The 12,499-nt window shown below is 42.3% G+C and overlaps 1 protein-coding gene across 2 annotated transcripts in view; it reads right to left on the bottom strand.

Moving 5' to 3' along the window:
* The window catches only part of ppp1r16b (protein phosphatase 1, regulatory subunit 16B), a 71,850-nt gene that overhangs the window by 3,690 nt on the left and 55,661 nt on the right, over positions 1 to 12,499 (bottom strand). For both annotated transcript variants that reach the window (XM_062405635.1, XM_062405644.1), the window contains exons 5-10: positions 10,552 to 10,655; positions 6,838 to 6,962; positions 1,919 to 2,044; positions 1,759 to 1,834; positions 1,299 to 1,428; positions 930 to 1,077 (exon numbers count right to left, since the gene is read on the bottom strand). In XM_062405635.1, the coding sequence (XP_062261619.1) occupies positions 930 to 1,077; positions 1,299 to 1,428; positions 1,759 to 1,834; positions 1,919 to 2,044; positions 6,838 to 6,962; positions 10,552 to 10,655 (709 nt within the window). The remainder of the gene's footprint in view (positions 1 to 929; positions 1,078 to 1,298; positions 1,429 to 1,758; positions 1,835 to 1,918; positions 2,045 to 6,837; positions 6,963 to 10,551; positions 10,656 to 12,499) is intronic.

Consider the following 12,499-nt stretch of genomic DNA (forward strand, 5'->3'; position numbering starts at 1 on the left):
AAAGCTTCTCCTCTTTCTGAGAATTAAATACATGAAGCCAGAGGAGATCACATATCTCTTCCAAGCTGCCAACCTGTCAGGCTAGAAAAAAAGAGATGGAAGGCCAATTCATTTGCTGCATTCCTTCCTTCAAATGGTTACTCAGTGAATCCCAGGCGTCCCACTGTGACGTGACATTTCATTTTTTAGAGGGTTTTTCTGCAGTCCTGCCTCAGGATGTCTCTGTCTCCACACACCTATAGTCTGCAGATTAGAGACATAAAGCTATAAATGTAGAAATCTGTCTGTCATTCAAGGTTTCTTGACAACAGCTCAACTTGTCAACCTCAAGCTTGACAAAAGTGTTGCTGAGAAACTGAGGGCGAGCAGCGCTGAGTCAGGTTTTTTGGGACAAGTGAATGTCGAGGAAGTTGAGGAACAGAGATTCTGACATTTCTTTTAACCTGCAGTATTTTAAATTAATCTTTTAGTTTGGGTCTTCCACTATCCAGGAGGTCTGTGGGTCCAGGTGTTTAAAAGTGTAACAAACGTTTAACTAAGATTAAGATTAAGCTGCATTTATTTGTCCCAAACAAATGCACAGACATGCACAGGCACACTCATGCAGTCAGGGAAATTTAACCTCTACTTTTGACCCATCTAGTGCAGGACACACAGAGCAGTGACGACCATGTACGGCGCCCGGGGAGCAGATGTTGGGGGAGTAAGGTGCCTTGCTCAGGTGCACTAGACAGGGTAAGGAGAATCCTCTTAGATTTTTGGACAGATCAATCCAGGTTCGTCTTTTGTTGTTTCTCCGTGGAGTCGAACCAGAGACGAACCAGAGACCTTTTCTGCCCATAGTCCAAGTTTCTGCCACTAGTCCACTGCCTCTCCTACTAGGTTCCCTAATTCTAAAAAACGATCAAAAAGAATATTTAAAAACGTACATGAACAACTTGGATATTCTCCTCACTAGACTCCTTCTCCTTCTCGTGGTTCTCCTCTCTCCCCCCCCTCCACACGATGGCCTCTGTCTCGTACTCTTTACGACACAAGTTGTGTCTGTCGGACAGGCTGGCTCGCCGGACCACCTTCCTGTTAGACACGGGTAGAAATCACAGTGAGAGGACTAGAAACACACCAGCAAATACAGAATGAATGATATTCTCTTAACCCAATTCAAATGTGATTAAACTCTTTTTAGCGTCTCACTAAATCCTTTAATGTTGATCTTTAATCACAAGGTTAAGAGGAGGCTTGATCCGTTTATCCATCAGTTCTCTTTCCAAACCGCACCAGCAGATGTCAGCACTTACCCACGGCTGCCCGCGCTGGATGTCCGCCTGCACAGTGAGGTCTTGTGTTTGAGCTGCGACTTCATGATGATGTCGTGTTTGTGTTTGAGGTCCAGCAGGATGGCTCGGAACTCCTCGTCCTCACACAGGTCTTTAAGGGACACGGACAGAACAGCGTTATCAGCGCCCTTGTGTTGGACAGGATAACTGCTGTACTCAATGATGCTACTAATAATATATACTTTCAAAAATACAATAGATAAATTCTGCAAAAAATTTAAAAACTGACATTGAAAAAATCGATAATTCTATTTAAATTGTTCTCGTTTTCCCTTTAACAATATGTAAATCAGCATCTAGTGGTAAATACCCCCTGATATTGATTCAACAACTTTGAAGAAAGACCCCGCTAAGATGAGACATTTGTTTTCATAACCCCCCACCAGGCGTGTTGAGAGGGAGTGATGAGGTGCAAATATACCGATGGGGGTCTCCTCCAGGAAGGTCTTGGCGTTGAGGCTGGCTCCGTGAGACACCAACAGCTCTGCCACATGCATCTGAAAGCACAGCAACAGCAGACAATTACGTCAACGGAGTGCTTGTGCTTATCAGTTTCCTGTTTCCTGTTGTGTTTACCTCACCTGACCCCAGCACGCTGCAGCATGGAGAGGCTGCCATCCGTCGGAGTCCCTCAGGTCCATGCGAGCGCCCCCCTCCAGCAGCAGCTCTGCAGCCTGGACGTAGCCATTAGCTGCTGTGATGTGGAGCTACGAGAGCAGAGGAGGAACATTGATCCCATCAGTCAATTTGCTCTGTGCGTCAAATACATTGTGAGGTTTCAAACTTCATGTCCCCCTCCAGTGAAATCAAGAAGGTTAATTGTTAACATGTCCCCCTTGTGCCGTTTATATGATAAAATCCATATTTTGGGGGAATTAAGCAGTGGACACCAGGGCTGAGTATTCCCACCTCAACAGTCCAGTGTCTCCAGAAAGAAGCAAAGCCTATATTGTCTATTTAGTGGGTAGATGTCATATATTAAGTCATTGCCACTGTGAACAAACACTGTGTGGCGTCTTCCTGTTGTTTTATTGATGAGGACTTCTGAGTTCACAGCCTGCCCTCAATTAGGCAGAGTCAAACTTGTTGCCATGGAAATAGGGGAAATAATTAATTGAATGAAACCGAAGATATGACTTCTCTGCCTGATTAATATTCGTGTAAAGTTTCTTGAAAAAAAATGAATACGGTTCTCAAGTTTTACTCTGGAAATAAAACCTACTCTCAATTTGGAAATGTCATAATATTTGACAAGGAAACCAGGAGAAAAATTACAATTTCATGAAACCCCAAAATATTAAAAAGGCTCCACTTCACAACATGATTAACATAATTGTGAAGATGCATGAATGAATATTTTCTGTGTGCTTGTTGTTATCCTGTTAATCTGTGACACCTCCACACAGAGCAGGTGATCATTTCATCCGAGCCAATGATGAATCCAGATAATTTCTCACACAGAGTCAGTTACTGTGTCAGTAACCTGAGACCTCACTCTACCTCAGGCTGGTGAGGACAGATATCATCATGTTATGGAAACGAGTGGTCTGAAATAAGAGTTGAACGATTTCTGTCCCTGAAGAGGACCAAGTCTCTGAATGTGAACATGATGAGAGAGAGAGAGAGAGAGAGAGAGAGAGAGAGAGAGAAGAGCCCAGAAAATTACTCCCAACTTTATTGATCTTGCAGAAATTAGGATGTACTGTATCCGATTGAGTGAAATCCCAGTCTTGTGCTCTGCAGGGGTTCAGACACATGCGCTCGATATGAAACTGCATCATTTTGAACGACTCACTTAAATAAAAGCTTCTACAGAAGCAGAGAGAGAGAGAGAGGCAGAGAGAAAACAACAGTGAAAAAAGTATTTTCAATAAAAGCTGTGTATTTTACAAATGTTTCCAATGTTTAAAATTCACATTCCACATATTTACAGTGAAGCATGCAGCAGATTGACAAAGCAGAATGTGAATCCACAGCACATCAGTTATTCTACTGGCTTCCTGATCTCTGAGCACCTGCCATGTTCAAGGGGATTAGTTTTACTATATATTTATCTGAGCTGCTACAATAATAAAACATCTTGACATTGAGTTGTATCAGCTGTGTGAGGCTCTACCCCTTGTTGTCTGGTGCTGAGGAAGACTGCTTCATGACAGGGAGATAGACAGACTTGTATTCTCTCTAATGGGACCATGAATATTGAGACATTTCCTGGAAACCAACAACGTCAACATCAGAGTGTCATCAGAAGAGATGTCAACCATCACCACAGTCATTGTTGAGATATTTCTGTCTGAACCGCTCTCCCATACTCTCAAATAGCAAAAATCACACATCTCATAATGTCCGCAGCTTTTCTCTGTGTTGACAGTTGTTTCCTCTGAGCATTTCAGTTTCCTCACACAATATCACTGAGAACCCAGCATGCAACCGGACTCCTGCCCTCAACATGCTGGGATGGACTCTGTCTAATTCTTCTCTACGTTTTGCCCACGATGTTAAGACATGCAGGTGAACCGGAAACATTCAGAGGTGTGTGTGTGTGCGTGTGCGTGTGCGTGTTTGCCCTTAAGGCTCTGTACACCTGCTGAGGATGTGCCTGCATCTTGTTCAATACAAAGTTCCTCCAGGGTTGTGAACAGTATAAACAGCATGCCGAAGTGTCCTTGGGCAAGATACTGAACCCCTAAATGGCCCTTCATAGATGTTGAATACACTAACTGTAAGTCTGCCAAATGACATGTAATGTAAACAAACATTTTGTAGAAAGAACTGCACAAACCACATCTACAAATAATGCATAAAAAATATCTCTATGGGAAAACAAGAATTGTGGTTTTAAGTTGCATTTCCAGTTAAAATGTATGTTCATCATGTGAATCTTTTTCATTTCCTGAACCACATTGTCAAATCGATTCTGCCAACCAAGAAGCATCTTTCCAAGATTGCTTTCTCTACATGAAACAATTTGTTTTTGATTTAAGTTATTTTTGGCTGATTTTCAATAACGTGTGTTTGTCTTCCTCACGAGTTGCAGGATTACATAAAAACCACTGGACAAATTTCCATGGGAGGATTTGTTATGGTTCAGGGAAGAACCCATTAAATCTGGATGTGGATCTTGATCAGGGGGTGGATCCGGGATTTATTTCTTTAATATTGCCCTTTTTGACATTTTAACCGTTCTCTCGAGAGGTTATTCATGGATCTTGATTAAAAGAACATGAAGTGATATCTATGAGTGTGTGGCATTTGGTGCAGCTTTGTTGGGGCTTGGCAGAGTGTGTGCTCTACTGAGTGCCATTCTAGTTTTCTATTTGCCTTCTCTTCAATAGTTTATCAGCCCTACAAACTAAACTTTCATGCTCCGTGAACATTCTGCTTCTCCTCTCAGATTTTAAACCGATTGTTCCTGCACGTTAAAATAAGGACACACCATGTGTGCCGCCGGAAAACAAAAGATTAACCTTGCGTAACTTCCTACCAGTCGCTGGTCTCTTCCTCTGGGTCTGTGCCGGCGATTTTTAATAAAGCATGCTCCAGTTTGCTTCATCATGCTCGGATGAAGATTAACAGGACGCAGAATACAGGGGGACAAGCAGCTCAATCAGACAATCTGTGGTAAGACTTTAAAGATTAACAGGGTTATTTTGGGCTACTACTATGTAATGTCCCCTGGCTATTTTCACCCATCGATCTGTCACTGCGTTGCTGTTAGCGACGGTAAATCCCTGATACCCATTATAGACTTCATTAAGGCGTCTGGTATCACACGCTCCGCTCCGCTGCTGTACGTCCAAACAAAACCCATTTAGTGATCACTGTGTTAGACGCACCTCCCCCCACTAATAGACACCTGACTTGTTTCCACACAGAGGAAAGTGCCAGTGAGTAGCTTTACACCTTCTCCTCTCTCAGGCATTTGAAAATGAAATGAACGTGTTCGATTTGCTCATGTTTAGTGACCTTACTTCACAGTTAATCATGCACTGGATGGCGAGTTGGCTGGAAAGGCCCCAAGGATGAAGTGACGCATATTTCATGTCTTAAGTTTCCTCTGTATTCATCAGGTCGGTCCTCGAAATTGATAAACCTTTTGAATTTTATTTGTCTTAGTTGTGGCATAAAAGGTGCAAAAGAGAATCAGAGCAAACTAACAGGACATTAATGAGTAAAAGTTAAAGTATGTTCTTCATTATCTTCTCATGATTATTATCAACAAGTCAGCATGTCCTCTCTAACGTGTGTCTTACTGGAATTTGTCCTGGCTGGTCGCACGTCTTTAATCACATGCCTTCTTTCTTTTAAAATGGTGTGGCGTATAATAACTTTTGTTTGGTAAAGTAAATACTTTTAATACATGTCGGATAGGTGTTGTTCTCCCATATAATCCAGTAGAGGTGGATCGAAATGATTCCAAGGGACATGCATGAATGTTTTCTATCTTGTCGAGGATCCTTGGCTGAGATGAAAAGTTTGGGATCCTCTGCTCTAATTAGTATTCATTATTTACACAGTCAAATTAAATGACGTAGAACTGTTTGTTTTATTCACCTGTAAACCAACAGTAACTGTTTATTCGATCAAGATTCATCTCACTGCTTTTCTGCTGGGAATGCAAATAGACCAGATTCACTATTTTTTTTATATTTATTTGTTAATTCCTAAAACGACTGCCGTTGAAGCCTTTTATCTTTCATTTCCAATTGAATCATTTCTTATTTGTAGAATTTGAATTAGTGCTCGTTTGTTCGGCCCCTGAGAGAATTGTGTTTCACTTCAAACGGCCGCGATCGCCTCACTCGCTGCTCTTGCATCAGTTTATTCAAGTTCCATGGTGAAATTGAGCTTTAATGACTCTCGCTCACTCCTCATCTCTGTTTTATTGTAAATATTTATTATTACAGGTTTACTCTGAATGTATTTTTAAATGATGGCTGCTGGTGTTCAGAGTTCATGAGCAGATCAGTTTTATACCTGGGGAGCATTTTGAAGTCAAACCGCTGAATTGCCTTCAAGCCGATTATAATGAGTTTCTAAACGCCTGATTAACTTTAAAGCCTGATGAGTCAGTGTTGCAGAGCACATCATATTTAAAAAGGTGAATCCATAATAAAGATGCTCCTTTGAAAATGTACAGAGCATTTCTTTTTCTCCTCTCAGTGCAGACCATCAGAGAGGAGTGATGAGACTCTGCAGCACTTTCCCAGAAACCACCACACCTCCTGTAAAAGCTCACTCTCTTTCGGAGGCGCAATCTTCTGGATTGGAGGAAACTCGGACAGAGTCAAGGCCAATTCTCTGAGCTATTTGAGTGTCTGACAAGCAGCTCTGAGGGAGAGCACTGTTTGATGACTGGCTTTAAACTGCACAGTCAAAACCACTTTCATTTCTTCTCAAGTGCCCAAGCAGCCGCAGTGTTGTCCAAAAGCCTGGACCTTTTTAACCACTCAACAGAGCCGCCCGAAACTCTGAGTGGGTTTGACAGAGAGTGTCTCACCAGTGTGGCTCCCTGAGAGTCCTGCTGGTTGACCTCCTCTCCCACTCGCACCAGCTCCTGGATGTCTCCCAGCATCCTCCTCTCGGTTGACGCCCGTGTCTCGTTGATCATCTCCTGGGTGATGCCTGTCAGTTTCGAACACACAGGAATAAGAGTGTCAGTCACTGCTGGAGGGGACAGTTACTGATCTGAGGTACGTGGAGGGTTGGGCAGGACCTCAGACATGTCAGAGCAGGGACAAAACACATGGCATGATGTATATACTACTAACTTAGTGAATGTTGTACAAGGAAAGTTACATTTTCTGGATTTTAAGACACACTTGAACCTGACACAGCTTTTTCTTGTGTGGCATCAATCTAGAAAACAAACGACGTGGGCCAAAGGTTTTTAAAGCATTCGGAATAAAGTAGAAATGAAATAATGTCCGTGGTAAGAAGGTTGTCTGTGATAAACTGGCAACCTGCCCGAGGTGTACCCCGCCTCTCACCCAATGTCTGCTGGGACAGATTCCAGAGGAAAGGCAGTATACATAATGGATGGATACTGGATGGGCTATTTTGTCTTAGTTGCAACAGTATTTTACTAACATTTGGGCCTCTTCCATCTTTCTGCAAACTTTTATGGTGCTAAATCTCAGGTGATTCTGTCTCAACTGCTATAAAAATGTCTCCTGTAATCCATCGCTCTGCTGCCAGGTCGGACTCAGTGCTGTGATTCACACACTATGGTGAAAACCTCCACCTTCCATTGCTCAGCAGAAACGTACCGAGCAGTTCAGCGAATATAAAGAAATGCCAGATAAACAGTAATGAAAAGAGTCTGTTAATGTTGTGGGTGTAAATAAATTTCCTTTGTTAAAAAAATTCGAAACAAACCATTTTTGCTTTGTTTCTCAGCTGGAAAAGGTTAACAGCCCTTCAAATTAGAACGGCTGGAGTAGAACAGGGGAAAGCATCCTTCGCAGTTTCCTGCATCTCTGCAAATGTCTTGTTCAGCCTCATTAACTGTGCAAACACTTACAGCTATTCAATTTAACATAAGCAGATAAAAGACCGGACAGAACCTTGTCATTGTGCATGTTTAAATTAGTTTTAAACCAATCGGTCACACAAGATCTGTAGACTGATAAATGAGATCATGATGGCCACGGTGGCGTGTGTTAATGAGTTGATTTGTTATTCAAAACTAGATAATGAATCTCATTTCAATACACATATTAATCTGAGTGACCAGAAAAGAGCAAAGCAGATTTCCCTTTGAAAAGCTTGAAATCAGAATCTACTTCACAGTGCTGCAAATTACCTAAAATTGTTGTATATTTTTCTACTTATCAATAAGTAATTTCAGCTCTGAATCAAAACTTTAATTTGTCTTATCCCCACCATTATTGTTTGAATACATTATCCAACCAACCATTAAACCCTGGACCATTACAGGCCCAACACTCAGTGACAAACCACCACCTCACTCCAGTCAGTCTGTGGGAGGAGGCCGGAGCAGCCGGAGACAACTTCTGCAAACACAAGGAGACAATACAAACCCCTAAAAAGGCCCTGTCCAAAATGGGATTCAAACCTTTTTTCGCTATGAGGCAACAGTTCAAACCACTCCTCCACCATGCCTCCCTGAATATAACACAGAGAATATGCAGCCAGTTGATCTGACTCTTGTACTTTCTCAACTTTCTTTCACCAATTCTATTCCAGGTGGATATTTCCCCCTCATCACTGCAGCTAATCAAGGATGAACGGGGCTCTACAGGGGAGGATCAAGGAAGAGGCAGATCAGTCGATGCCGCATATCAAGTAGAGTGTGTGTGTGTGTGCGTGTGCGTGTGTGTGTGTGTGTGCGTGTGTGTGTGAAGGAAAGAGAGAAAGACCATGTGCTCATCCCTGGTGTGTGTCTGTGGAGAGAACTCTTATCCAGCAGTACAGTGCTGGGAACATTACAGGAGCAATTAGCAGCGCCGCTCTCTCTTTGATCCTCTTAATAATCATTCTTCTCACCTAGTGTAGCGCCATCTGCATTCTGCGGCTCCACAGATCCTGTTGTAAACCCAGAACCTAATTTTCTAGCGTCTGCTCCCTACGTCTCTCTCTTCACTCTACTCCTTCCATTAGACATGCGTGTAGGTTTCCAATATTGTCTCTCATCCAGGATGATTGTTTTTCATGTGTCCCATTTATAATGAAAATTGAAATCATGAACCCTGTACTTGTTTTAGACACACTGCGTCTCACAACAGGGATTTCCTGACCTTTAGATGTGCACAACTGAGCACTCATCACTCTCCAGCTCCACCTTGCTTCACTCACACGTTTCCCTGCTGTTTCTCATGAGGCAGCTCCAACTGTGGGATTTATTGTTAGATTGTCGAAGGAAAGTTTTCAACCTTCTCTTGTTTGCTATAGCTTGTGTGTGCACACTAGACAGACAGTAAACCACAGCCTCACACACATTCACTGGGTCATTTGGGTCTAATTCCAACCCTTGTTTCCAACTGAGTGTTCAAACACAAACACACATACACACACGCACCAACACACATGCATACACGCCTGTAGGTCTGCTGATCGATTGGAAAACAAAACAAAAACTCCATGTTAAAAAGTCTGAATGTAAATAAATCCGTCTGTCACCATGACTTTTTATCTCAGCGTTGGATTCTATCACAAACACATCAGAACCAGTGAGTTCCCGCTCCTTCCTTAGTGAGCAGACGTGTGTTTATGTGCATGTCAGAGCCGATCTCCTCGAACTGTCTGTCAGTCGTGTCACTCAGACAAACTGTGCCGGCTGCGGCTGTTTACAGTGACAAAGCAGGAATATACAGCTGAGCAATTGGCATCCCGTCAGGATAGAGAGAGCACTTTGAATATCTCAGGTGTCAATCCTGTAACTGTGCGAGACACTGAGGTCACCACCCTGCTGACATCTCCCTCAGCAGTCTGCTCCTGCAGAAGCTTCAAAGAAGAAGCTGTACATTGTACAAGACAAATGAGAAAAGTGTTTGAGAGACAAGGATAATTGTGTGATATTCACCTTCAGATAAATCCTTCTACTAAACAGCAATCATCCCATCATGTCTAATTCTAACGGGGCACAGCAGGTCCATCCAGCTTTGATTTCTTCAAATGTGAAGCAGCTCAGACAAGAGTGATATTGTTACACTATAAAACCAATAACACCAAAATAAAAGGAGCTGGATTAAACAGTGTTTATCTGATCACACCAGAGAATAAAACTCTTAAATAATCCCAACAGCTTAAGTGTTTAACCACAAAGATGGTGCATTTGTACGACACGTATCTTTTACCTCCCTCCAATGAGCCAATCATCTGCTTTATAACAGCTCAACAGGAACATAACAGGCCAGTCATGGTGCTGCCTTTGTGCACAGATGAGATTCGAAAATGGTTTTAACAGATCAGACATAACACAGAGGCTTGAGTCGACCTGCAGTGGTTGCAGGTTCAATTCTGACCCAGCCTTAAGATATCTGAGGTAAGTGTACGTATGGTTTTTCTTGGTTTACTGTAACATGACTTAGCATGGTTAGCATTGTCTACAGAGCTCTGTTGGCTGATGATGGACTGAGCTGTTTAAGTGAAGAAAAGATCGATTCTGTCTGATCTGCAGACTAATCAGTTCCCAAAAGATTCTGTCAGCTGTGTGTGTGGTTCTGCTTCTCTTCAAATATTCTAACTCTACCTCTGTTGGCCATGGACGTCTCGATGATGTCCAGGGTTGGGTCGTCTTCGCACAGATCGTACGGCATGTTCCCGTCAGAGTTGACCGCCAGCAGATCTGCACCGCTGCGGAAAACAAGCAGGTCAGTGATTAATAACAATAATTTAATAACTGTACAGTATCCAGGAGTATAGGAGGGAAAGTTGTTTCACATGGGAAACTGAAATATGTGACACTGAACTGATCATCTGACATCCAGAGACACTTGAAAAGGAGAGAAAGTAACTGACGAGCTTAATCTAATTTCGTGAGGTTTTCAGGTATTTTCCCAAGGCCTGTTTATATCAGCAGTGTGTTCATCAATCATAGTAAAACAGACGGGCTTTGTTTCATACTCTCATCGGTCCTGACAGCCAAAAACTGCTGAAAACCGCTGATCCATAACTCATCAGCGGTTCCTGGAGAGGAACGACAAAATAAATCTGAGCGTGCACCTACTGATGATGCTTGTTAAATTCCCTGAGTCCAGAACAAGTTTATCTGCCTCATTCAGCTGCTTTTGGAATCTTTCATCACTTCACTGTGGATAATGAGTCCAGGTGATATGATGAGTGGTTTGACAACTTCTGCATGTCAACAGATGGCAGCAGTGTGTCTGTATGTGTGTGTGTGTGTGTGTGTGTGTGTGTGTGTGTGTGTGTGTGTGTGTGTGTGTGTGTGTGTGTGTGTGTGTGTGTGTATTGTTTCCTGTTCCTGCTAATAGCCTCTGATTCAGCTCCGCATGTCCACATGCGGCAGACACAATACGAGGTGTGTTCACATCCAGCATCTTAATTTGTATGATCTGTTCGTGCCTCTTTGAGTGTATCACCATCACAACAGAAAAAAACGTTAACATTGTGTGAGATCACATCTGTACTGATTGCATGTGTGCAGCCGGGTCGTATATAAAGAGAGCCCCGGCTCTGGAAAACCTCAGTCAGTGTTATTAAATCTCAAATACATTTGCATAGCAGGGACGACTAATAACAACCATTTGTAAATCATTACGTTCCCTGTGGCTGAGAGATAATTCAGTATTATTGTTCATTAACTTTTCGTGGAATCGCATCACGATGACATAATCGTCTCATGTTATTGTTGTACTGAACTCAGTCTAAATTAATGACCCTGAGCAAACTGTAATTACAAGTTGAACCAATGAGTGACTGAAGCACACCAAAAAGCTGTCGTATGAATGGTATTTAAAAACTGGATGAAGATGCCTTCATATTATTATAACCACATCTTCCAGCCTTGAAATAACATTTCACACAGTGGGAAAAAAATGGAGCCTCTTTAAATGACTACTGCTATTAATGTGTGCATTTCCTTTACTGCATCACCTGTTGTTTTTGTGTCAGAATAACCCTTTAGCTCCTGCAGCCCAATACTGAATTTTTTTTACCTCCACCAAGGAGGTTATGTTTTCATCCCTGTACATTTTTTGTTGGGCTGATGGTTTGTGAGCATGATGAAACAAAAACCACTGAATGGATTTCCATAAAACTTGTTGGAAGGATGCGTTATGAGTCAGGAAAGAACCCATCACATTCTGGTGATTTCTTTGCAAGATGGGAAGTTTTTCGACATTTTCATTGATTTCTCAGAAAATATTTCATGGATCTTGATGAAAATGGAACTGATATCTATGAGTGTGTGGAATTTAGGGCAGCTTGATTGCATTGAAGGGGACTGTTGGCATTGGCAGAGATATGTGCTCTACTGAATGCCACTCTAGTTTTAGCTCTGTGTGTGTTTGAGAGTGCGTGTACAGCATTTTATGTTTTCTCACTCTTAACCTTGGATTGATTGACACAAGTCTCGCTGATCTTTACTTGCAACCCTTTCCCAGATGATTGATCAGTGGAATAATCAATCAATGACCTGCTGAACTGAATCAGACAGATCATGGTACATGTCATTGTGT

This window comes from Platichthys flesus, chromosome 2, assembly GCF_949316205.1.
Source record: "Platichthys flesus chromosome 2, fPlaFle2.1, whole genome shotgun sequence".
Lineage (NCBI taxonomy): Eukaryota > Metazoa > Chordata > Actinopteri > Pleuronectiformes > Pleuronectidae > Platichthys > Platichthys flesus.